Source organism: Hyaena hyaena, unplaced genomic scaffold, assembly GCF_003009895.1.
Source record: "Hyaena hyaena isolate Hyena2069 unplaced genomic scaffold, ASM300989v1 scaffold_0, whole genome shotgun sequence".
Lineage (NCBI taxonomy): Eukaryota > Metazoa > Chordata > Mammalia > Carnivora > Hyaenidae > Hyaena > Hyaena hyaena.
The window spans coordinates 13137469-13164644 of record NW_024080632.1 but is presented as its reverse complement, the minus strand read 5'-3'; the positions used below and the strand labels follow the sequence as shown (position 1 = coordinate 13164644).

General features: G+C 38.1%; 1 protein-coding gene across 3 annotated transcripts in view; it reads left to right on the top strand.

Moving 5' to 3' along the window:
- SPPL3 (signal peptide peptidase like 3) overlaps window positions 1–27176 on the top strand; it is a 137941-nt gene that overhangs the window by 85911 nt on the left and 24854 nt on the right. For 2 of the 3 annotated variants that reach the window (XM_039237220.1, XM_039237079.1), the window contains exon 2: window positions 4796–4873. Coding sequence is in view for 1 of the 3 variants with exons in the window: in XM_039237079.1 (XP_039093010.1) it covers window positions 4796–4873 (78 nt within the window). In the remaining 2 variants the exon portion in view is untranslated. Of the gene's footprint in view, window positions 1–120; window positions 336–4795; window positions 4874–27176 lie in introns of those variants that run through there. The other variant, XM_039237148.1, reaches the window with a different exon arrangement.

Sequence of the window (27176 nt, the reverse complement as noted above, 5' to 3'; positions counted from 1 at the left end):
TTCATTCTACAGTGGGTAGCATGCTTATTGGCTGGTAGCCCTGGTCAGCCTCTTCAGAAGGTATTTTGCACATGGTCAAACCCTTGCCTTGAAAAAGACTGAAGAAGGTCAGTGACTACAAGGTGGTCAGCCACACAGACAAGAGCACAGCCCCAGACATCTGTGGGAGACAAGAGCTGGTTTAATAACAGTTGAACCCCAGACTTCTAGAAGATCTTCAGTGATGAGTCTCTGAGAGTCTCCATTGATTCGAAAGTTGTCGCAAAAAGATATACAGTAGTATGAGAGCTTAAGACACTGAGTTTAGGAAGTTTAGGCTCTAATCTACTTTTCAGGTAATGACAATATGCTTCAGAATACAAAGGATACAAAAAAGTGAAGTCATCCAAGTAATACACCAGCAAAAGGAAAGTTCCTTAAAAGGAAAAAAGAAAAGAAGGCTGCCTTTGTTTTTTTATAGCTCTGGAGTTGGAAAAAATGTTTAAATTCTTTTAAAAATGCCTATTGTAGCCTTTAATCATGTGAAAAGCTAATGCTTAAGTTCACTTTTAATCAGTTTTAACATTTTAGTTACATCAGAAAATTAATGCAAATGAAAACCATATTGAGATACCAATTTTCATGTTTCAGATTGGTAAAAAGTCAAAAATTACACAACATTCACTCTTGACAAGGCTTTGGAAACGAGGAACTCTAATTGGTTACTGGTGAGGATGCAAAATGATAGAACATCTCTGGAGGGCAGTTCGGCAACATCTATCGAAACCGCACATACACTCCCCTTGTGAGCCAGCAATCTCACTTTTAGGACCTTTCTTGTGCACAGACGTGTCATTTCCTGTGTGCACTGCATGAATAGTTTACAAGGCTCTTTATTACAAAATTGTGGGTAACGGAATTTTTGGAAACAACCCCAGGGTCCATCTAAAAGGGATTTTTTTAAAACAAAAACTGTTTTTCAGTGTGTCCACAGAATAGAAATCTGTGCAGAATGTTTAAAGAAAATAAAAATAAGAGAAACTCTGCACGTACTGATCTAGGAAAATCTCTAGGTTATGTTGTAAAAAGAGGGTGGAGTACAGAGTCTTAACCTTTTGTGTGATAAATGGTAAGAAATAGTATGTGTTGATATGATATATTCTAGAACACTATACAAGAAACTAGTAAAAGTGGTTAAAAAGAGGATCTGGGGGGAACTAGATGAGAGTGAGACTTCCTGGTTGTATACCTTTTGGTAAATATAGCTTTGATTTTGGTACCATATGCATATATGACCTATTCCAAAACAATTTTTTTATTTAAGAAAATGTTCCTTCCAAACAGAGGTCATTTGTTTTCAGAATCTTAGGGAGAAATATCTGCAAAAAAGATTGACATAATCATAAGCAAGTAACAAAATTTTAAAATCCAGAGGAATTGACTGAATCCATTTTTCTCACATGTGAAGGTGTAGTCTTGTGCGTGAGCCTGGTTGTCTCTCTGAAAGAGGAGACGCACGGCTGGGCACATGCTAGCAGAGGGGCTGGTGTGGCTGTGCTGTTTCCTGCCCGCCCATTCCCTTTGCTGACTGAGATTTTAGGAAAGGGTGGCAGCCCACTGCGGGGTGCTGTGGTTCAGAATGCAGGACCCAGAACAGATGGTCTGCCATTCATCTGTCTCTCGCACTTTTAACTGTCTCACCACCTTTCACGTTGCTGTGAAAAAAGGGGCTTTTCCCCCCTTATTGTGGAAGTTTTCAAAATAGAAGAGTACACTGGACTCTTGAACAGCACAGGTTTAAACTGTACAAGTCCGGGGCACCTGGGTGGCTCAGTTGGTTAAGCGTCCGACTTCGGCTCAGGTCATTATCTCACGGTTCGTGGGTTCGAGCCCTGCATCGGGCTCTGTGCTGACTGCCAGCTCAGAGCCTGGAGCCTGTTTCAGAGTCTGTGTCTCTTTCTCTCTGATCCTCCCCGGTTCACGCTCTCTCTCTCTCTCTCTCTCTCTCAGAAATAAATTTAAAAAAACATTAAAAAGTTAAAAAAAATAAACCGTACAAGTCCACCTAATAAATACATGGAGTTTTTTTCAGTAAGTACACTAGAGAATTGTAAGTATATTTTCCTTATGATTTTTGTAACATTTTCTTTTCTCTAGCTGTATTATGAGAATACAATATATAACATACAAAATATGGATTAGTCAACTGTTTATGTTATTGGTAAGGTTTTAGTCAACAGTAGGTAGTTAATAAGTTTTAAGTTTCTGAAGAGTCAAAAGATGTTCATGGATTTTCAACAGTGCCGACCCCCAATGTTGTTCAGGGGTCAGCTTTATAATGACTTCTCATGTTAGCTTCAGTGGTCAAAAATAATTTTGCCTTTAAAAAAAAAATCCTTCCCTCCTACCTTTGCCTCCAACCTGGGATATTTTATTTTACCTTTTTTTTAAGTTTATTTATTTATTTATTTTGAGAAAGACACAGACAGAGCAAGTGAGAGAGGGAGACAGAAAACCCAAAGCAGGCTCTGCGCTGCCAGCACAGAGCCTAACATGGGGCTCGATCTCACAAAACTGTGAGATCAAGACCTGAGCTGAAATCAAGAGTCGGATGTGTAACCAACTGAGCCACCCAGGCACCCCTTCCTGGGATATTTTAAAGCAAACCTTAAATGCTATCATTTCACCCGTAGTTATATCTGTATGTGTCTCTCTTAACTAAAGATTTTAAAAATGACAGTACAGACCACAGTGTCTTATCATGAAATTTCATTATATTCCTGTTTTTGTTTTTTTTTTAAGAAAGATTAAAGGAAACATCTCCTCTGTATTAGTCTTTCCCTCCTTACTGGGATAATTTCCAGTCAGCATACACAAAAGGTTGAGTTTCTCCAGTCTTTAAAAAAAAAAAAAAAAGTAAGGCCTCCCTTGTCCTTATATCCCCTGCAGCTGTACTTTTCGATTCCCTTCCCTGTACTTTTCGAAAAGCCATTACTTAATTCTGACTTTTCAGCCAATTCCATCCTGACCCCCATCACCGCCATGCCACTAAAAGTGTTCTTGCTAAGGTCACAGGTAACTTACATGTTCAATAAATCAAAGGGACATTGCACTTGTTACTGTACCATCTCAGCAGCCTTCAGGACAGGTGACTTCTCCCTCCTAATACTAACAATGATTGTTAATTGAGTACCTAATGTGTTCTGCTCATTGTAGGAATTGTCTCACTTGATTCTTTAATAAGCTCTTTAAGCTAGGTATTGTCATTATTCCCATTTTGTAGGTAAAGAAGCTGAGCATGGAGAGGTTGAGTCACTGCTGATAAGAGTAGAGCAAGGGTTTAATTCAGGCATGAGCTCCCCGTGCTGCCTTTGTTAAACACTCTCATCACTTACCCTTCTGTCCTAGATTTTCTGGGCTTTCCTCTTTCTATTTCGCGCGCGCGCGCGCGCGCGCGTGTGTGTGTGTGTGTGTGTGTTTTTTGCAGTTTCTCCTTCCTGATCTTGAAATTTTAGAAGATTCTCAGGCTTTTCCTCCTTGGTCCTTTTCTCACTGCTGCTAGGCAGTCTCACACACACCTGTGGTTTCAGTGACCATGTTGAAGATGATGAGCTCCCAGTATATATCTTTGGCTTAGAGCTGCTTCTAAGCTCTAGAGTCTTGTGTCTCTCATTCATTGACTCCCCTAAGGAAAGCCCCCCACCTCTTCCCATCCAATTCTTTGACAGGATCCACCTATTATATATTCTCGGAGGACCCTGTACTTGTCCCTCTATCCTTTACAACATTTTCCACAATTATATTCACTTGCTTGTGTTAACTTTTTTGTTTTCATTCCATTAAAAAATAGAGTTTAATTTTTTATTCCTTTAGAACATTCAGGGAGGGACCAAGACAGACTTGTTTGTTATTATACTTCCGGTTGCTAGCAGGGTGCCTGGCACAGAGGCATCTTTAAATATTTACTAAATGAAAACATGAAGAAAAATTTGTTTTAGGAAAATACCCCTCACAAGAATAATTAGTGTGAAGGGTGAACTCCTGGGGACAGACTTGCACACAAAGTTTCTGATAGTCAAGCCGTAGAAAGGAGCTGAAGCATTGCCAGGAAGTTTGAGAGAAGTGGGGTAGTTGGGGATGTGGCGGTTGTTAAGACTCGGTGGCTGTCATTATGTGTTTGAAGTGACAAGGGAGTGTCAAGGATGCAACAGATTTCTAGCTTTGAACTGAAGGGATCATGATGATTCCACTCCTTGAGAGGATCAGGTATGAAGGGAGGAATATGGACTTTAGTTTTGGACCTGCTGACTTGGAAGAAGCCCCTGTAGGCCCCGATGGGGAGAAGTGATGGGTGATGATAAAAATGGAAATGGAATTCAGGAGAGAGATACAGGCTTCACCTCATCACTGAGGAAAAGCAGTAAAGTACTATTGATATTTCAAGTGTAAACTGATAAAAGAGTTTAATCCCAGAGTTTTTATCTTTGGTACGGTAATGGTAGAGATCTTGGCCCTTCTTAAATTGGGAGTGGATGTTGTAAGCACAATGTAACATATACAGAGATGGGATTTTTACATTGATACCATTTAACATCCTGTGAGTGATAACTAATAGCTGTTAACATACACATGTATTCTTTATGTTAAATTACCAGGTCTCATTTTAGTTATCTTATTTTGTTAATGCTAATTTACACCTATTTTTTTTAACTTAAAGATAATAATGAAACTTAGTGGGATAGAACTCCAACAGACTGTTAACTCCATGAGGACTTGCTGCCATATGATTTAATTTTTTTTCTTCTTATTTCTCTAGGGCCTATTCCCTGGTGGATTCCAGTCAAGTGTCTACATTTCTGATTTCCATTCTACTTATAGTCTATGGTAGTTTCAGGTAAGATGCTCTCAGTATGGGACATTTCAGTTGGAGGTGGAGGCAGCATTGTGCGGGAAGTATGAAAACTTAACTGCTCTGGGAAGAGAAACATGACTTTGATAAGAATGGAGTTAGAGTGGGATAATTCTGAAATTTATTCTTTGGTTGGCTGGCATTAAAACACTTCATTTTAATGTAGACATGTAAATATTGCTTGAAAATTAAAATTTTGCTTAAATTCTGGTTCTGAAAATAATGAGTCATATAAGTGTACTCATTGAAAAGATCAAAGAGAGAATCCTTGACAGTAATTCTACAGTCTCAAAGGGAACAGAACGTTGTTCTTAATGCAAAGGCATTGACTTAGGTTGAGCCATATTGAGCAATTACCCATGATTTCCTATGGTTCAATCTACTGTTATTACGATTGTGCCTGGTATCGTTCCCCAAGTATTCTGTCTGCTGACCTTGGAAATGCTGAGACTGCATCCTCTTGAAATTCCTGTCCTAGGAAAATCAGGAAGCTAGAAAAGAGCTCCCTTCTTTTCACACTCCTTACTTGAGAGAGGAGCTTTAGTCGTTATATTACACAGATGTTTTGTGGCTTATATATTTACAAATTAAGGCTGTGTGAGAATTTTAAATTGAAAACTTGAAAGGGGGTGACAGTGATAAATGATCAAGTGTAAGAATTTTGAACTGTCCGGTATTATATCTGGATTTGAATGAGTACTTGATAAAATGAGACCTCTGGACTTATCTCAATACTGGGTAGAATAGGTAAAATACATTGATAATTCCAGTATCAGCTGGTGAAAGTTTTAATCGTTGAGACTTCTACTGAGAGCTCTAGGTTCATAACCACTCTGAGAAAGCATTAATCAAGCCAGAGCAATTTAGAACCTTGTCAACATAATCTTGATATTTCATATCTATCCTTTGGAAGCGTTTCTGATTTTTTTTTCCTTTGAGCATATCATGTATCAATATTTCTTTTTTTTTTTTTTCATTTTTTAAATGTTTTCTTTATTTCTGAGAGAGAGAGAGAAACAGCGCAGGCAGGGAAGGGTCAGAAAGAGAGGGAGACACAGAATCTGAAACAGGCTTCAGGCTGTGAGCTAGCTGTTGGCACAGAACCCAATGCGGGGCTTGAACCCACAAACTGTGAGATCATGACCTGAGCCAAAGTCGGGCGCTCAACTGACTGAGCCACCCAGGCACCTCCCTGTATCAATATTTCAAAAACTTTGTAATTAAAACCAAAATCTTTTAGACTCAAAATTTAAATACTTTTTTGGTAGAAATGACTTTTTGTTTGGTGTATATTTATATACGGTGTACATTTTCTTAATTTAACTCATTTATATTCTGATTATTTTTACATAACAAAATATACTTTCCTTAATCATCTTCATACTAATTTCTACCATAAACATATTCTGCTGGAATTTTGTAGGTATTGTGGATCTACAGATCAGTTCTAGAAGAATGGCTGTCTTCATAATATTGAGTCTTCTAGTTCAGGACCTGAGTCTCTCCATTTATTATTAGGTCTTTAATTTTTCTTAGTAATGTTCGGTCATTTTCAGTGTACAAGGCTTGCACTTCTTTCGTTAAATATTTCATTCTTTTGATGTTCCTGAGTATGCCTTTTCTTGGATTCATTTTTGGATTTTTAATTGCTAAGCATGTAGAACTGCAGTTGACTTTGTGTCTATTGACGTGGTATCCTGTATCTTTGATGAACTCCTGTGTTAGTGCCAGTAGTTCCTGTGTACAGACTCCTTAGGGTTTTCTACACACAGGATAACATCCTCTGCAGAGAAAGACAGTTTTGCTTCTTTTCATATCTGAATGCCTTTAATTTTTCCTCCTCCTTTTTTCCCCTTCTTGTATAGGATGGAACCTCCAGTACAGTGTTGAATAAAAAGTGACAAGAGCACACATCCATCTTTGCCTTGTTCCTAATTGTAAGGGGAAAGCATTTAATTGTTCACCGTTAAGTATAGTGTTTGCTGAAGGTTTTCATAAATGTTCTTTATCAGGTTGAGGAAATTTCCTCCTGTTTCTAGTTTGTGGAAAGTTTTTATCATGAATGGATTTTGTCATATATACGTGTGTGTGTGTGTGCGCGTGCATATGTGATATATACATATATGTCATATATGTGGGTATATATATGATGTGTGTATATTTAAAGAAGATACAGAATGAATTAGTACATCATTCTTGTTACAAGAGCATTAGAAACCAAGGTATCGGGAAGACACACATGGCCTTTTTTTTTTTTTTTTTTTTTTTGAGAGAGAGAGAGAGAGAGCTTGCACACATGTGCCATGTGCATGCACACACGCAGGCAAGCAGAGGAGGGGCAAATGGAGAGGGAGTGAATGAATCCAGGGCAAACTCCACACTGTCCACTGAGCCTGACATGAGGCTCATTCTCACGACTGAGATCATGACCTGAGTCGAAATCAAATCAGGAATCGGATGCTTTAACCAACTAAGCTACCTAGGTGCCCCTTGTTATGTATTTTTATGCATTTTTTTAAGATAATCACATGGCTTTTGTCCATTCTATTAATAGAATGAAAAATAATAAATAGATATAAATAGAATAAATATATAAATAGAATGACAATAAGTAGATATAAATAGAATAAATCTATAAATAGAAAATATATAAATAAATAGAATGACAAAATAGACAAAAATAAAAAATTATGTTTTTTAATGTTGAACCAACCTTGTATTCCTGTGGTAAATCTCAGCTTAGTCATGGTATATAATTCTTTCTATATGTTACTTGTATTTTGTTAAGATTTTTGTGTTTGTATTCATGAGGGATATTGGTCTGTACTTGTTATGTCTTCTTATGACTTTAGTACCTGGATTGGCCTCATTGAATGAGACGGCAACTGTTTTGTCTTCTATTCCTTGAAAAGATTGTGTAGAACTGTATTGTTTCTTTAAGTATTTGATAAGAGTTTATCTCTAGCCAGGCTTTTCTTTGTGGGAAGATTTTTTTGGTTTTGTTTTTTCCTGGTTGGTTCACTAGTTTATTCCTCTCCCTTCCCCCACCTTTTTAAAAGGTGGAAATTTCAATTTAAGTAGAATCATGCGGTACGTGACCTTTTGTGACTGGCTTCTTTCATTTAGCATTATGTTTTAAGGTTTATTCATGTTGTAGCAATGGTCAGTATTTCATTCCTTTTTACTGCCCAGTAATGCTCCCTTTTGCTAATCCACACTTCAATTGACAGACATTTAGGTTGTTTCCACATTGGGCTGCTATGAGCATTCATGTACAAGTTTAAGTTTGTGTGGGGACATAAGTTTCCCTTTCTCTTGGGTAGATACCTAAGACTGGAATTACTGGGTTATATGGCAGCTCAATTTTTTTTTAACAGTTTGAGAAACTGCCACTGTTTTTCAAAGCAGCTGAATCATTTTGCATTCCTACCAACAATGTATGAAGGCCCCAATTTCTGTTATTATCTGTTTTGATTATAGATACATATTCTGTTTTGGTGGATATGAAGTATATTTCCCTGTGGTTTTGATTTGCATTTCCTTAGTGACTCATGATGTTGAGCATCTTTTCATGTACTTATTTACCATATGTGTGTTCTCTTTAGTGAAGTGTCTCTTTAAATCTTTTGCCCGTTTTAAAAATATTTTGTCTTCTTGTTGTTTTGAGAGTTCTTTACATATTGTGGGTACAAGTCCTTTATCAGATAAATGCTTGCAAAGAGTTTCTCTTATCCTGTGGGTTTGTCTTTTCACTTTCTGTATGTTTACAATTTTTTATATTTTCCTGATAGATTGAGATAAAATGTCACCCGTTAGCAACAATTTTTGTCTTAAAAGTCTTATATTATCTGATGTTAGTATAACCATTCAAGCTCTCTTATGGTTGTGTGTAGGAAGATTTTTAATTACTAATTTTATTTCTTATAAGTCTACTTGGATTTTCTGTTTCTTCTTGACTCAGTTTTGGTATTTTGTGTCTTTCTGGGTTTTGTTCATCTTTTCTAAATAATCTCATTTGTTGGCATTAGTTTGTTCACATTGTTCATGTATAATTAATTTTTATTGGTCAGTAGTTCCCTCTTTCATTTTTTTAATTGTAGTCATTTTGATCTTTTGTCCTTTTTTCTTGGTCAGTATGGCTGAAGGCTCTCAATTTTGCTGATCTTTTCAAAGAAACAACTTTTGGTTTCATTAATTTTTCTTTATTTTTTTTCTATTTTCTCATTTCACTGATTTCTACTCTAATTTTTATTATTTCCTTCCTCCTGCTTGCTTTGGTTTTAGTTTATGATTCTTTTCCTAGTTCCTTAAGGTGGAAGCTGAAGTTACTAATCTGAAACCTTTCTTCTTCTTTTTTAAATCAGGCAATTAAAGCTGCACATTTCCCTCTAAGCATTGCTTTAACTGCATCCCATACATTTTATTACGTTGTATTTTCATATCATTCAATTAAAGATACTTTGTAATTTCCCTGGTTTTTTTTTTCTGTGACTCATGGGTTCTTTATAAGGGTGTTGGTTACTTTCCTACTATTTGGGGATATCTCAGAATTCTCTCTGAAAAGAAAATTTTAAGAGCCTAATTCAATTCCATTGTGGTCAGAGATACACTTTTTATGATTTCAGTTCTTTTGAATTTATTGAGACTTGTTTTATGGCCTAACATATGATCTCTCCTGAAGAATGTTCCATGTGCAATTGGAAAAATTAACCTTCAACAGAGGATTGAAAGAAGAAAGTGCCATAATCTGGTTTGTTTCTTAGAAAGATTGTTCTGGATTCTCTATGAGAAATAGCTTGTTGGATAAGGAGAGAAAGTGACATAAGGGAAGCAGGGAGACTTGCCCTAGTACAGACAAGAAATGATGATGGCTTTAAGGTTTGTTTGTTTATTTGTTTGTTTTAATGTTGATTTGTTTGGGGTGAGGGGGAACGAGTGGAGGAGAGGCAGAGAGAAAGGGAGACCTAGAATCTGAAGCAGGCTGTAAGCTCTGAGCTGTCAGCACAGAACCTGACGCAGGACTCAAACTCACAAACCGTGAGATCATGACCTGAGCTGAAGTTGGATGCTTGAGTGACTGAGCCACCCAGGCGCCCCAAGAAATGATGATGGCTTTAACTAGGTTAATAGTGGTTGAGTGAAATGCCAGTGGGCTTAGGACATAATTGCGGATATAGAATGGATAGTGTGTGTGAGAGAGAGGAGGCAAAGGAGACTCCAAGGTTTATGGCCTCAACAACTGGATCCAACAGTGATGCAGTTTCTGAGATGGAAAGCTCTGCCAGAGAAGCGGATTTTTCGTGGAAACTTGATCCACCAAGCAGATAAAATTTGTCAAGAGACTGAGGTGGTTTTAGTTTGGCTCTTCCCAAACTATTTAATTTGGAGCAAAGTAAACCTAACCTCTGCAGACCCCTATCTGGAAAATTGTTACTTGATTAATTGTAAGCATTACTCGAATTTATAACAATAGTAGTGTCATATTAACTATGTTCTGAGTGTAATGCTATCTCTCTTTAAGCTTTCCGGGGGGGGTTGAAAGTATATTTTAGCAGTGCTTAACCAAACATATTTTTACAATAAAATTTCACATCTCTTTCTTTCTAAGTATTTAATAAATAAGCAATACTATAATTACTGCTTTGGTAGCTCAAAACTTGTCAAATATTAGCAGTTTCATGTAGTTCAACGTAATAGATTCTTTTTACTCATTGACCTAGGATCACACAGGGGTTTTTATAGATGGCTCTTCTCAAAAATATCTCTTTGTGATAACAGAAGTGAAAATTGAAGTAGTGAGGTAAAATTAGTAGCAGAGTAATTTCCTTGATATTTGCCTTCACAGAAACGCAGGATAGCTGGTTGAAGAACTGGCCTGTGACTTATTTCAATATAGATTCCTTGATGAAAATATTTACGGAGTTCTCCTTTGAGGCAGAACCAGTTGGGTACCCTAGCGGTTCTGCATGATGCCTCGTAGCCTACTTGCTGTCTCACTTCTACCATTTGGATTTTCTACTGCTTACATGCTTTTTAGTTGTTGTGAGTTGATGTCTTTTGCTTGTATGAGGAGATTGGGTGGAGATGTATGGTTTCTGTTGGCTGTTATAAATTTTTTACTTTGACATTGACTATATTAAATCTGATGAAGATGAAGAAAATAGCTAATATTTTACTGACCATTTATGTGACAGGTACAGTGCTAAATGTGTTCCATAAAGTCTTATTTAATCCTCACATTAATTCAACAAGATAGATATTGGGTTTTTTTTTTAACGTTTATTTTTGAGAGAGAGCGAGCGAGAGCACCCACATGAGAGCGAGAGGGGCAGAGAGAGGAAGACAGAATCCCAAGCAGGCTCCATCAGCACAGAGCCCTCCATGGGGCTTGAACTGAGAAACCATGAGATCATGACCTGAGCTGAAATCAAGAGTTGGATCTTAACTGACTGAGCCATCCAGGTCCCACAAGATAGATATTGTTATTCCCATTTTATAGATGAGGAAACTGGTCCCAGAAATGTTAAGTACTCAAGTGTAATAAGTGATGGAGCTGGGATTTAAGTTCCTCACTGCTCTGGCCATTGAGAACAATAACAAAATTTCATTTCTGAACCAAATACATTGATCTGGTAGTAAAATCCAAAGGAATGAAAAACTTTTTTATAAATCCCATTTTGGTGATTTTTTTTTCTTCAGCAGTGGTCTTCAGGCTTTATGATGCATCAGAATCACCTGGAGAAGGGGTGCCTGGGTGGCTCAGTCAGTTAAGCGTCCGACTTCAGCTCAGGTCATCATCTCACAGTATTTGAGTTTGTGCCCCACATCCGGCTCTGTGCTGATAGCTCGGTGCCTAGAGCCTGCTTCAGATTCTGTGTCTCCCTCTCTCTCTGCCCCTTCCTCATGCACTCTCTCTCTCAAAAATAAATAAACATTTTTTAAAAATGTTTTTTTTAATCACCTGGAGAAGATTGCTTCACTGGCTTTGGATAGGGGCCCAGGACCCAGGCCTTATTCAAGTGGCCTGCACAGAACACTTTGTGGAAACTCTTTCTTGACTTTCTAAGTTGTTAGTTCTTAATCGCTGATAGCATTTTCAGGGCCCATTCATTAATATGTTATTTACCCTTTATAGATCTATTTGAAACTCTCCAGATGTCCTCAGAGTTTCCCCCTTTTGCTAAATTAAAGAAAAAAAAATTCCCCTCCTGGCTTCATTCTTGAGCTGTCCTTGATAGTATACCACCACCTACTCTTGAAAGTTTTTCCTCTCTTAGCTTCTGTGATTCACTTTAATACTGCCCTCCATATAGGACATGCACAAAAAATGATTCTTGAATTTGAATAGAACTGTGTCTCTTGCCCCCAGCTACCCAAACATTGTTCCTATCTCTCCTGAGACCGTAAAAATATATTATTTACTCATTTAAATTACCACATTTTATTGTTTTTTAACTTTTATTTTAGAGAATGTGTGTGAGCCCAGGAAAAGGGAAGAGGGAGAGAGTTGAGAGAATCTTAAGCAGGGATCGACACAAGGCTTAATCCCACAACCCCGGGATCATGACCTGAACCAAAATCAAGAATTGGATACTCAACCAACTGAGCCACCCAGGCGTCCCCACATTTTATTTATTTAAAGCTGTGAAGACATGGTGAATATGATAAAATTTAGGATAAAAGATTTGTGAATTGTACTGGTTATTTCCCACCAGGCTTTCATGTTTTTAAGTACAGAGGAGAAAACTATACCACAGAAAACTAGATTCTAAAAGCAAAAATAAATCCTCAGTTTAGGAAGCCATATGTTTGCCATCCCATGGCTGAGTCTGCTGGAGTTCCTAAACTACTTCAACTGACACCTGTCCCTCCTTAGTCTTTCCAGCTACTCCGAAAAAATAGCATAATTAAATCTAATCAGTATGTCCCTGAAGAATTTGACAAACTATAGAAGAGCATTAACAGAAGGAGAGAGAGAGGGGCGCCTGGGTGGCTTAGTCAGTTAAGCGTCCGACTTTCGCTTAGGTCATGATCTTGCGGTTCGTGGGTTCGAGCCCCGCGTTGGGCTCTGTGCTGACTGCCAGCTCAGAGCCTGGAGCCTGTTTCAGTCTGTGACTCCCTCTCTCTCTGACCCTCCCCTGCTCACACTGTCTCTCTCTCTCCTAGAAATAAATAAAACATTAAAAAAAAACAGAAGGAGAGAGAGAACAAACTTCTAACTGCAGCTCGTTACTGGTAAGACACTGAGTTCTGTCCCATCAGGAATCATAGACAGAAAAATAACAAGTTTGAGATAGATATAAAAAAATCAGAAGGGAAATATACTTTATATCCTCTCTTTCTAAATAGAAAAATAAGTATATATTTATCTATAATCTATATATAAAGTTGCTATATGAAGGAGTAATGAAACTTTTATAACTGCAGGGTTATAGGGTTATAACTATCTTTTTAAAGACCAGTACTTACCTGTGCTTTCTTTAAAAAAAGTTTTTTTTTTAATGCTTATTTATTTTTGAGAGAGAGAGAGACAGAGGCGTGAGCAAGGGAGGGGCAGAGAGGGAGAAACAAAACTTGAAGCAGGCTCCAGGCTCGGAGCTGTCAGCAGAGCCCAATGCGGGGCTCAAACCCATGAACTGTGAGATCATGACCTGAACCAAAGTTGGACACTTAACCAACTAAGCCACCCAGGCACCCCATTCTTGTGCTTTCTTTAATGGCAAAGGCATTTTATTTGCTTATGCCCTAACCTAGTCTAGGAAGACAATGTCATCAAGTTGATGAGACTGCAGAGATAATGAGAAATGTACTTTCTGTGATTATGTTACCCTTCAAATTAAATGTGTATAATTATAAAATCAGACCAGGTTAAAATAAAAACAAGTCCCACCTGGTTGACAGTGTCAGGATGTGTGTTTATCACACAGTAGTGTGTGATGTGTTACCTTCTGAGCTGCTTTTGTTTCCATCTCATAACCTGTCCTACTTTAAGAAGACATCATATACAGAAAGAAATCTGACTTACTAGGGGACGTGCCCTGCCAGATGGGCTTAGGAGCACCAAGGGTAACCCTGACCAAGCACCTGCTTCTAATAGTAGGGTGATCAAAAAACATGGTATTCTTAAAGTAAGATATTAAGATAAAAATTCCAGTTTTCTTCTCCAGTATTCACAGTGTACTCTGTTATCAGAATTCAAATGAATGAACAAATGTAACTCAGTAAATATGTTCTCGGCTCCATTTTGCTTCCTGCAATTGTCTATTTTTGCTCTGCCCTGTTCAAAAGAATTTCAGACCATTCACTAAGTTTTCCAAGTTGTGATGAGATAAGGTAAATTAAAATGAGGCCAAAGAAAAGAAAATTATGGGTGGAGACAGAGAGCCAGAAATAATTCTAATAATGCAAACCATATTGGCCAACACCTTCACTACTGGTTGTCCACAAATACCACAGTAAGCTTTCAGCAGCCAAGTTTCAGAAGAAAAAAAGAAATTAAAACTTGGATAAAAAGAGCCCAGTTTAGGTGAATTGCATCTGTTCTTGGTCTTAAGATCAGGCAGACCTTTGTCTTGAAAGATCCTCAAAAAGAGGATCCAGCTTTGAGTTTTGTAGCATTTCATAGTAAGCACTCAAATGTTTGTTGAATGAATTATATAGTGCCTTTTCATAAAAGCTAGTGGCATTTCATGAAAATACATTTCGGCAACAGTAATTTTGCCAAAATTAGAGGCACACAGCCAGCAGCAGAAAGTGGTGGTCCAGACTGCTAGCTTACTCTAGTCTAATACTGTGTTTTAGAATATCTAGAGAAACTTGAGGACTGATGGGTATGGAGGAGAGGGGAGGGGGGGTGATGGGCATGGTGGAGGGCACTTGTGGGGATGAGCACTGGGTGTTATATGGAAACCAACTTGACAATAAACTATTAAAAAAAAAAAAAAAGAGTATCTAGAGATACACATGGGTTGTTAGTTCTTCAACTGATTACTCCTGAATATTGATCTCTTGATAAATGTTGGCAGCAGTCTAGACATGTAGTCTGTTGCCAGCTGAATACAGACCTCTTTGTCTTAACAGTGCCCACAGCACATTTGTATTTTCATCAGAACAAGGAACCTAGAAAGGCCTAATGATAAGCCCATCTTTCCGCTTGTGCTGGGCAAGCAGTGGAAGTCCCCACAGGCCTAGGACTTTGCTCAGAAAATCCTGTATAATCCAGTCCAGTACACAAAGATGTGAGTAGTTGATTTCCTAAAGTTCTCTTCCTCACAGCTGAATAAGTTTTAGTCTGAAAAAAATGAGAGCAAATATGACCAGATCTCCACCTCAGCGAAAATAAAATCTCTTTAAAGCTCTCAGAGAATATTAAACCACTTCCTGATATAGTTAGTGTCTGTGATATATTGCGTTGTACATCAAAGTGACCCCAGAAAGGCACACTTAGGATTTATACACTAAATTTGAAGAATGTTGATCAGTTGTTCTTTCTGACACTTAATTAACTGGCGGGCTCAGTTGTCAGTTGAACTCCACCCAATTCAAGATAAAACCATATCATCTGCTTATAAAAGGTTGCTTATCTTAATATTTCTCTGTAATAAGGCAGGATATATGTAGTTCATCCAAAAATGATATTGGATCAAGTTAACTTAAGGAGAAATACTGTGTAGTTATTATTTTTTTAATGAGAAAAAGCAATATATATTGATGTGAAAGGATGTCCTTGTACTATTGAATGAAAAGCTAATTTGTGAAATAATATTAATCCTCATTTTCAAAAAAGGCAATTTTATACCAAATGCATATATCTCTAGAAATAGAGATTATGGGAGTTGTTATTTTGTACCTTTTCTATTGTTTGGGGGTTTTTTTGGTAATCACATATATTACTTTTTTTCCAAAGAAATAGATGTTCATTTGTTTTGGAAGGGAAGATAATACATAGCCAAGGCAGGGTGCACAGTGAGAGCCGTGGTTTCCTTACCATCTAGGGATAATAATGGGGCATCTTTGTATTAGTTTGCCATAACAAAACAGAAATTTATTTCTGGAGGCTAGAAGTCCAAGATCAAGGTGTCGGCAGAGTTGGTTTCATTCTGAAACAGCTTATAGATTACTATGTGTAGATGGTGCACTTCACCTGGCCTTCTGTGTGTGCATGTTCTGGTGTGTGTGTGTGTGTGTGTGTGTGTGTGTGTGTGTGTCCTTCCCCTAATGTCCTCCTCTTATAAAAATACCAGTCATATTCGATTAGGGCCCTGCCTATCTACCCCCATTTTAATTTAATTACCTTTTTAAATGCTCTGTCTCCAAAAACAGTCAACATTACTAATTACACTTATTCTATGAAACAAAATAAATCTTGCCTATAAAGCGGTTAGCATGATGCCTGACAGTATAAGTTCAGTAAAAGTTAACTATTATCATTACTTTATCCTTTAGGAAGTTTTCTGTCTCTTAGTCAGAAGGCCATCTCTTCGACCTGGATTCTTAGTAATAGATTCTTGGTGTAGGTTCTTGGCAAGCATCAGTAATTGGAAATTTGTCTGCCTCCCACAGCTTGACCCGTAACTATTTCCTGTTCAGTCATAGTTGATAACAAGGCAACTAACAATAGCAAATAATGTGCTATAATTTAGATGGCTTTTTCTGTGATGGTAGGTGGTTGTCTGTGATGAAACAGCCATAGCTCAAGTCTTGCGGTGAGTATTTAAACACTGATTTCAGTAACCCAGACTTACGTTAAGCAAATAGTCCAGATACAGTTTGGTTGGAATGTCTAGTAATTACATCGTGATGAATTAATGTATGTTATTGTGTAGTAATAACAATAAAATTGGGATGGCAGGGGGAGGAGAGAAAAGTGAAAGATAGTCTTTTATGAAGATGGAACAAGCTGTTCTAGATCCAGCCAAACAGTTTCAGTGTCTGTAGAGTTAATAAAGGTTACCAAGTAAGTGGGATAAAGGCCTATAATTCAGAATGATCCCTGGGTAGCTCAGGAGACAGAGTCTTCAGCAAAGACTATGTAAGCTGCTTAAGTTGGCTGTCAGCTATGCGGCATAGGTAATTCTTACTGGACCCCAGTCACAGTGGCTTGGAATCTGTTAAACCTGGATTCATTGATCTTGTTTTGTAAAGCTACAATATATGAATCTTCCTGTGAACAAATATGTGGGGCCCCACAACTTCATTTAACCAGCTTCATTCTGTTTTGTGTAGTAGTGGTCTGCCACTAAGGATCAGGCAGGGCTTGATTTTCGCTAAACTTGTTTGAGGCAATAAGAAATTCAAAGCGAGCTTCAAATTATATGACAGCTTGCTGACTCTGTACCCCACCATGCCACCATTCCAGTACCTCATTAGCCTATCTAAAGCTCTTATGTCCCTTGCAACAATTCTTAAATTAGGTTCTAAGAAAATAGAACAGCTAAAACTGGCTTTAAGTTAACCACAACCTACCAGTGTTTGAAAAGAAGGGAAATCGTTATCTTAAAACAGCCAGGATAGGGGTGCCTGGGTGGCTCAGTCAGTTAAGCATCCAACTGCAGCTCAAGTCATGATCTCACAGTTCATGGGTTTGAGCCCCACATTGGTAGTCTGTACTGATGGCTGGAACCTGCTTCGGATTCTGTGTCTTCCTCTCTCTCTCTCTGCCTCTCCCCCAACTTGTGCTCACACTCTCTCTCAAAAATAAATAAACATTAAAAAACAAAAACAAACAAACAAAAAAAACCCCAGCCAGGATAGTCTTAAATAGTCCTCAGTTAATAAAAATTGAACTAGAGTTAAGCCTATCTGGCAGTACTCACAGCAGCCGGTCTCATTTACCCAGTCTTAAGTCAGAGGCTCTATGACAACGGTGCCTAGGGTCAAACCAGAGATGACTGGCAACTTTTCAGTCCAGACATCAATATAATGCCAGCAGAAAGCACAGGAGAAGCTAACAATGCCTAATAGCCAGCCCCAGTGGTAGAGATGGGTGTTAACAATTTTTTGTAAATTTACTGTGCCGTCTCCAGGATTCTGAGAGCTAGATTGTGTATAGTAAATGTTGTTGTCGTTATTCTGTTCGTAAGTTCAGTTCGTAAGAATCTGAAAAATGCAATTTAAATTATTACAGGTTTTTTCCAAAACACGCCCACACAAGGAAGAAACAGTCTTCACATCCCCGTGGCTCCAGACAGGCCCTCGTGACTTTCACCACCAGTCTTAGGGTTTAACTCGCCACAAATGGTTAGCACTTCCATGAGAAACATGAATTAAAGTTTAAAAACCATAGAAACGAAACCATATACTGAAAACTAGGGCAGGTGTCTTAGCAGGGGACATATATTTAAAATATTGTGTCTAGTTTGTTGTTGTGGAACTAAACAAAATTGACAGGGTAAAGTTTGTCCCCAGAGCCAGGCTTATAGCAATGACCAGGGCTGACTGAGATGAGAACTACCTGTATACTTGCTAATCTCTGTTAAAGTGTTTTCCTCTGACTGCTAGAGAACTAGAAGCCCCCAGTATTAGATAGGGGAAGATGAATGTTCTAAAATACAGAGCCTTTTTTTTAAAAAATTAAAAACTCCCAGGAAGTTATCAGAGTCCTCACCATATTCAGAAGAGGAGTGTTAGCCAGATTCAGGTCTATCACATCTATATATATATACCTATCCTTTAGTCTTGTTGGAGAATTTGTCACCCATTAGGGCTGCCCTTCCAGTGGAACAGTTTGCTAAACAAGTAATTAGCCAAGTTTACAGAGGACCTGGGTGAAAGTTTCCAAAACAGTCAATACTCCACAGGTCTTTCTAGGCAGGTCACCAATTCTAACTGAAGTCATAACCAATTGAAGCTTCTTCAGCACCAGTAACAGATAAGGGAGTTTTAGACAGTGGTTGATAGAACATGAAGCCAAATGACAAAGTCAAGCTGTTACAGTAGAGGGCCAAATTTCTTGTATCTAGCAGATTTTGAGTTGTAAGGGTCAGAAACTATAAAGTGAAGAACATTGTGAGTAGGACCTGAGCCTCATGGTTTGGTTAAGAGTCCCTTCCAGGAAGAATTCTGACCTCTCCAAGATAGCGTCCTGTACTCTTCCTAAAGAGAAGGATAAAACTCAACAATGTGCTAGTACCCCTAGGAGCGAAAAACAGCTTGAATAAGAATAAAAGGGGACCTCTCCTTCACTTCAAAATCTGCTCAGTTTGGAACCTGGATATTTAAAAGAACTACCTAGAAGCACTTTTACTTCTAGCCAAGATGGAGTAACAGGAACTGGACTTACTGTCCCACCTGAAATAATGATTTTTAAGACACTGTTTAGGGGCGCCTGGGTGGCTTAGTCGGTTAAGCGTCCGACTTTTGCTTAGGTCATGATCTCGCCGTTTGTGGGTTCGAGCCCTGCGTCGGGCTCTGTGCTGACTGCCAGCTCAGAGCCTGGAGCCTATTTCGGAGTCTGTGTCTCCCTCTCTCTCTGACCCTCCCCCTCTCTCTCCTAGAAATAAAAAATTTAAAAATTTAAAAAAACTGAAAAAAAAAAAGACAGTTTATCAGACAACAAAGGACAGTAATTAAGATAGTCCTCTCTGGGGTGTTATGCTGAGCAAAATAAGTCAGGCAGAGAAGGACAAATATCATATGTCTGCACGTATAGGAGGATTAGTAGGAACTTAACTGAGGAACAAGGGGGAGAAGAAGGGGGGAAATGGTGGGGGAAAGGGAGGGAGGCAAACCATGAGAGACTCTTGAATGCTGACAAAAACTGAGGACTGATGGATGTGGGGGGGAGGGGGGATGGGCATGGAAGAGGGCACTCGGGATGAGCACTGGGTGTTATGTGGGAACTAATTTGACAATAAACTATTTGTAAAATAAAATTAAAAATTAAAAAATAAATAAAAGATGTAATAGCTGACAAAAAAAAAAATAGTCCTCTCTGTCCTCTTCACCTCTAGAAAAGTTGAAGTGCTAGTAATAGAGAGTTGAATGGTAGTACCAGAGGCTGGAGGGTTGGGGGAAAGGGAGAGACTGATAAAAGGTATATGATGAATAAGTTCTGAAGCCCTAATGTACATTGTGGTGACTATAGTCACAATAATGTGTTTGTATACTTAAAATTTGCTTAGAGAGTAGATCTCAGATGTTCTGACCATGAAAAAAAGGTAATTATGGGGGACAATGGATATATAAATAAGTTTTAGTTTGGTAATCATTTCACAGTGTATACACATACCAAAACATCATGTTGTGTACCACAAATACGTACAATTTTTGCTACTCAGAAACAAATTTAAGAAAAAGGGAAAACATTAAAGACAATTTCTAGGAGAAACATCTCCTGCCTGGCGGAGACAGAGCTGGGAGTCCAGAAAGCCTCAGGCAGCCAGAGTATGAAAGACAAGAGCAACAAACAGAGAAAGTCTCAGAGATATACAGATGCACTCCTTGAATATTCATCAGAGTATTGATCAGTGCGTGCATGTGAGGCAGTCACCTAAGGCTAAGGAAAGAATAGTGTCAAAGGGTTAGAAGAGTACCTGGCTCCCATCAGCCAGATTGGAAAACTGTTATGATTCACATGACATTGAGTAGAGTACTCAGAAAGGCCTTGCCTTAGTTGGTAGGAAATAATCGCCCTACATTGAGGAGGGCACTTGTTGGGATGAGCACTGGGTGTTGTATGGAAACCAATTTGAGAATAAATTATATTAAATATAATAAAATAATAACTGTGCAAAATAAGTAGAAAAAAATAATTGCTGTAGATTGGGTACTAATAAATTGTAAAAACAATACCTAGACAAACTAAACTATATCCAGGTAACTAACAGCATCCCAGAACAAAGTTCAAGAAGATTTATAGCAATATAAAAATACCAGGCAACCAATAGGAATATAAAAATATTGAGACAAAGTAAAACTCACAATATCTGGAGTACAAAGATGACCAGGAAAATACCCCCAATGATGAAAATAATCAGAACCAACCTAGAACTGACACATGTATGTTGGAATTAGCAGAGAAATACATCAAAACTGATATTAGAAGTTATATCCCATCTGTGCAAAAAGTTAGGTAGATAGATGGAAGATGTTTTAAAATACCCAAATCAAGGCTCTGGAGAGAAAAACAACAATGTCTGAGACCAACAATACCCAGAGTGGGCACTCAGCGGCAGCCACTGCTCAAACCAGACTCTGTGTGTTCACACACCTCACTCTGCTTCCTTTGTAACTGTGTCTTACAAACCCGATATGGCTGATAGGGAGAAATTCAGCAAGTGAAACTGAGGAAGATAGAAATGGCAAGAGGAAAATCTACTGCCTTCAAAAGAAACAACTAGTTAGAAGAAACAAGCAGACAGAATGTAATGAGGTGTGTACTAACAGTATGCACTGTACATACCACAAGCATTGCCTACTTATTTTACTGCTTCTAGCTGTTTAACTCTGTAAGATGCAAAGAATTTGGACCAAGTTTAAGTGACTGCTGCCCCTTTTCACATCAAAGAATCGAGGACTGGGTGGCTCAGTCAGTTGAGTATCTGACTTCAGCTCAGGTTATGATCTCACAGTCTGTAGGTTTGAGCCCCATGTCTGTGCTTATAAGCATAGAGCCTGGAGCCTGCTTCTGATTCTGTGTCTCCTTTCTCTGTCACTCCCCTGCTTGCGCTCTGTCTCTCTTTAAAAAAAAAAAAAAAAATTAAAAAAAAAAAAGGAATCGAGGACTACTGTCAACAAAGGCCACACCTCCTATCTGCCTGTCTGGTTGGCAGGAAAGGAAAAGAACTTGCATGTTGGTGAAGGAAGAAACTAGGTGGGACAACAGTGAACTCTAGAGTAAAATTCAGGCTGTCCCAAGATGTCCCACAGGCTGTAAAATGGAGTTTAATCACAGCATTATTTTTTGTTAAAATGATTTTAATTACTGGAAAGCACAATTTTTTTAACATGTAAATAAAAAGTTTTAAGACCCCCAAAAAATAGACTGGTTGGGATTAACAGCATTAGACATTACAGAAGAAAAGATTAGTGAACTTGAAGTCACAGTGACAGAAAATATCCAGAATGAAATAGAGAAAAGAGGGGGAAATTTTTTTTAAAAGAAAGAGTGTCTTTGACCTGTCATTGAACATCAAAGAACAATCTCCAGTGGGCTAATATATGGGTAATTGGAATCTCTACAAGAGAGAAGAAAGAGAAGGAAAGAAAAATACTTGAAGTGGTGCCTGGGTGGCTCAGTAGGCTAAGCATCCAACTTTGGTTTGGGTCATGATCTCACAGTTGGTGGCTTCGAGCCCTGCATTGGGCTCTCTGCTATCAGCACAGCCACTTCAGATCCTCTGTCCCACTTCTCCGCTCACACTCTACCTCTCTCTCTCTCAAAAATAAATAAACATTTTTAAAAAAAAGTAAAATACTTGAATTAGTGACCAACATTTTTTCAAACTTGAAGACAACTATAATTCACAGCTCTAGGAGCTTAATAAACTCATAGCACAGGGAACATGAAAAAAACTACTCCAAGGCCCATCATAATCAAGTCACTCAAAACCAGTCATAAAAGAGAAATCCAAAGGAACCAGAGGTGGATGGAGGGTGGGAGTGGGCAGAAGAACATGTTACATAGAAAGGAAGAAAACTCAGGATGAACACCGGATTTCTCATTGAAAATAATATAAGTGAGAAGATAGTGGAACAACAGCTTTAAAGTACAGAAAGGAAAAACCATCAACATAAAATTCTGTGTTGACAAATTCTGTTGACAAAAATATCTTTCAAAAATGAAGGCAAAATAAAGATGTTTTCAGATATCCAAAACCTGAAACGTTGATTCCCAACCACTTTGCATTATAAGAAATGTGAAAGGAAGTATTTGAAGCAGATTAAAAATTGTACCAGCTGGAAATCTGGTTTTACACAAAAGGAATAAAGATCACCAGAAGTGGTAACAACATTGATAAGTATAAAATTTTTTCTTATTATTTAAAACTTTTTAGAATATAATTGACAAAAATAATATATCGTGGAGTTGTAGCGAATCAGGTAAAAGTAAGATGCGTGGTAATAGTATAAAGGTTGAGTGAGTAATAAATGTAAACTGTTGTCAGGTTTTTATACTATACGTGAAGTACTATAATATAATTTGAAGGTACAATGTATTGGTTAAAGATGTTTAAACTGTATAGAAACTACTAAAATAAAAGAAGGAGTACAGATAATAAGACAACAAAAGTGATAAAACAGAATCATTAAAAATACTGTATTAATCCAAAAGAAGTCAGATAAAGGAGAACAGCAAAAAAAAGGACAAATAGCAACATGATAGTCTCAAACCTAATCATGACAATAATCACTGTAAATAAAATAGGCTGAAACACTACAATCAAAAGGCAGCACTTGTCAGATTGAATTAAAATGCATGATCCAATTACATGGTACTTACAAGGAGCACATTATAGATATGGAGCCAGAAAAAGATTTAAAGTAAAAGGTTAGAGAAAGATATAATCGTCAAAAGAAAGCTAGAGTGACTATATTAATACCAGACAAAAGCTGCTTTCAGAGCAAGGAATATTTACAGACAAAGAAGGCTATTTCATAATGATAAAGGGGTCAACTAAGCAACAAGCATAATAATCCTAAATGTTTATGCATCTCATAAAAGATCTTCAAAGTTCATGAAGCAAAAACTGATAGAACTTCAAGGAGAAATAAAACAGGCAGCTGGGGTGGCTCAGTCGTCGGTTGTGATCTGACTTTGGCTCAGGTTGTGATCTTGCAGTTTATGAATTCAGGTCCCACATCAGGCTCGCTTTTGTCAGCCTGTCAACGCAGAGCCCACTTTGGATCCTCTGTCTCCCCCTTTCATCCCTCCCCCACTTGTGTTATCCCCAAAATAAATGTTTTTTTAAAAGGGGGGGCATCTGGGTAGCTCAGTCGGTTGAGCATCCGACTTTGGCTCAGGTCATGATCTCACAGTTCGTTGGGTTTGAGCCCCACGTTGGGTTCTGTGCTGGCAGCTCAGAGCCTGGAGCCTGTTTTGGATTCTGTGTCTTCCTCTCTCTCTGCCCCTCCCCCACTCATGCTCTGTCTCTCTCTGTCCCAAAAATAAACTATAAAAATAAAATTTAATTTAATTTAAAAAAATCCACAAGTGTAGCTGAGGAGTTCAGTACCTCTCTCTCCCAGTATTCGAAAAAACAAGTTGTCAGGAAATCAGTAAGGATTTAGTGGCTTGAACAGTATTCTCCACCAGCTTGACCTGATTGGCATTCATAGAACACTCCATCCAACAGGAGAATATGCATTCTTCTCCAGTGCACGTGGAACATTTACCAAGATAGAACATATTTGGGGACATAAAACAAGTCTCAGTAAGTGGATACAAGGCATACAAAGTATGATCTCTGTTAATTAGCTGGGGCTGCTGTAACAAAATACTACAAGCTGGATGGCTTAAACAGCAGAAAATTACTTTTTTATATAGTTTTGGAGGCTGGAAATCCAAGTTTAGGGTGCCACATGGTTGGGTTTGGGTGAGCACTCTTCCTGGCTTACAGACAGACACGTTCTTGCTGTTCATGTGGTCTTTCCTCAGACTGTGTGCACTCAGCAAGCTTTCTGGTGTTTCTTCTTAGAAGGATACTAATTCCATCATGCAGGCCCCACCTTCATAACCTCAACAGAATTCCATCCCAACAACCCAGTCACTAAATACCATCATGCTGGGGGTTAGGGCTTCAACGAATGAACTTTGGGGGGTTAGAGAATGACACATTCAGTCCCTAATAGATCACAGTTGAATCAGATTTGAAATCAATAGCAGAAAGATGTCTAGAAAATTCCCAGATATTTTAAAACAAAAATAACACTTCCGTGCATCAAAAAAGAAGCCATGTAGGAAAATGGAAAATATGGTGAATGAAAAGAAAGTGAAAAACACTAAATTTATGGAATGCTGCAAAAACAGTACTTAGGTGAGGGATTATAGCTCTAAATGCCTAGATTAAATAGAAGAAAAAGGTACCAGTGATCTAAACTTTAAACTTAATAAATTAGGTGGGGTGGGGGAAGCAAATTAAAACCAATTTAGTAAACGGACAAAAGGTAAGAATGAAGATCAAAGCCAAAATAAGTGAATTATTTTCTCTAGGGGTTGAGAAAAATCAGTGAAACTAAAAGCTAATTTTTATTTATTTTTTAATTCTTTAATGCTTTATTTATTTCTGAGAGAGAGAGCCAACATGAGCAGGGTAGTGTCAGAGAGAGAGACACACACAGAATCTGAAGCAAGCTCCAGGCTCTGAGCTGTCAGCACAGAGCCCGATGCGGGGCTCAAACCCACGAACCGTGAGATTATGACCTGAGCCAAAGTCGGTCGCTTAACCGACCAAGACACCCAGGCGCCCCTAAAAGCTAATTTTTAAAGACCAATAAAAGTTGGCAAACCTCTAGCCAGACTATGGGGCGCCTGAGTGGTTCAGTCAGTTAAGTGTCTGACTCTTGGTTTTGGCTCAGCTCATGACCTCACAGTTTCATGAGTTCAAGCCCTGCATTGGGCTCTGCACTGAAACTGCTTGGGATTCTCTCTTTCTCTCTCTCTCTCTCTCTCTCTCTCTCTCTCTCTCTCTCTCTCCCCCCCCCACTCATACTCTCTGCCTCTCTCAAAATCAATAAACTTAAAAAAAATTTTTTTTTAAACCTCTAGCCAAACTAATCAGGAAAAAGAGAAGACCTAAAACCAGTATCAGGAATGAGAGAGGTGATAATACTAAAGCCTCCAGGTATTGCAAAGATAATAAGGGCCTACTATCAACAACTTAATGCCAGTAAATATGACAACTTAGATGAAATGGACCGATTCTTTGAAAGACACAGTCTGCTAAAGCTCACTCAAGAAGAAATCAATAACCTGAATAGCCTTATATTTATTAAAGAAATTGAAAATTAAGCTGGTTTCCAAAGTATCTGCACAACTTACATTCCCACCAGTGATGTCCTTGCTGACACTTGGTTAATTATCTGGCTTTCTGCTTTACAGCTATTCTCATGGTTATGAAGTGGTATCTCATATTGTTTTGATTTGTATTTCCCTGATAACTAACGATGTGAAAAATCTTTTCATGTGCTTATTCGACATTTGCATAGCTTCTTTGGAGAAGTATTTATTCAGATTCTTTATTTAATTGTAGGAGTCCTTTATATGTTCTATATACAAGGCCCTTACCAGACATATAGTAGCAGATATTTTCTCCCATCCTTTGGGTTAGAGACTTTTTTGATAGTATCCTTTGAAGCACAAGTTTTAAATTTTGATGAAGTCCAATTTATCAATTTTTTTGCTTATATCTTTGGCATCATGTGTAAGAATCCACTTCCCAATCCAAGATTATGAAGGTTTATTCTTATGTTTCACCTAAGAATTTATAGTTTTAGCCCCAAATTATTTAAATTTAAATTAATTAAAATTAAATGTGGAATTCACCTCCTGTTGAACTCCTACATATTAAGTGCTCATGTGGCTAATGTCCACCCAGTTCAGATACAGAACATTTCCATCATTGCAGGAAGTTCTTTAGGACACAAACACTCTGTAGTATCCTAATAGTTGGAGATGAGCTAAGGATTTAAATAGTTTACAAAAAAGGAAAGAAATGAATGAGCTCACGTACACAAAGTTGTTCAAGTAGTTAAAGACTGCTAACTTAGATTGCATTGTTCGTTCATTCTTCAGCTAGACAATGACTTCTTCCTTCAGGTCTTGACGTAGAAGCCATGCCAGTGATGACGTCCCAGCCCACCCTCTTTTAAATTTCAAACCTAGTCTTTTCATTTCTTGAATTTTCTCATTAGCTGTTACCATTAATATCCACTTAACTTACTTTTCTTGTTTATTGTTGGCATCCCCCCTCTTTGAATGTACAGTCCATGAAACCTTGTTTTATTTACTGTTTATTGTCCCTACATTGCCTAGAGCAGTCCTGTGTATAGCAGAAACTCAAGTTTATGCTGTTGCTGAGTGAAAGCTGGCAAGGCATAGAGAAGATGCTGTCACACATGGCTACCGAGAAAATTGGTATAACCTTGTTGAAGCAGTCGTGTAGTATGTTAAAGTCTCAAAATTGTGCTTGCCCTTTGACCCAGCATTTCTCTTTCTAGGTATTTATCATAAGGAAGTAGTTAAGGATGTGCACGGAGATATGGCTGGAAGATTCAGCCACAGTGGAATGCTTTTATCTTCAGTCAGGGGAGCTCAAACTGACATTGGAAGGGGTGTAGAATGTTTTTC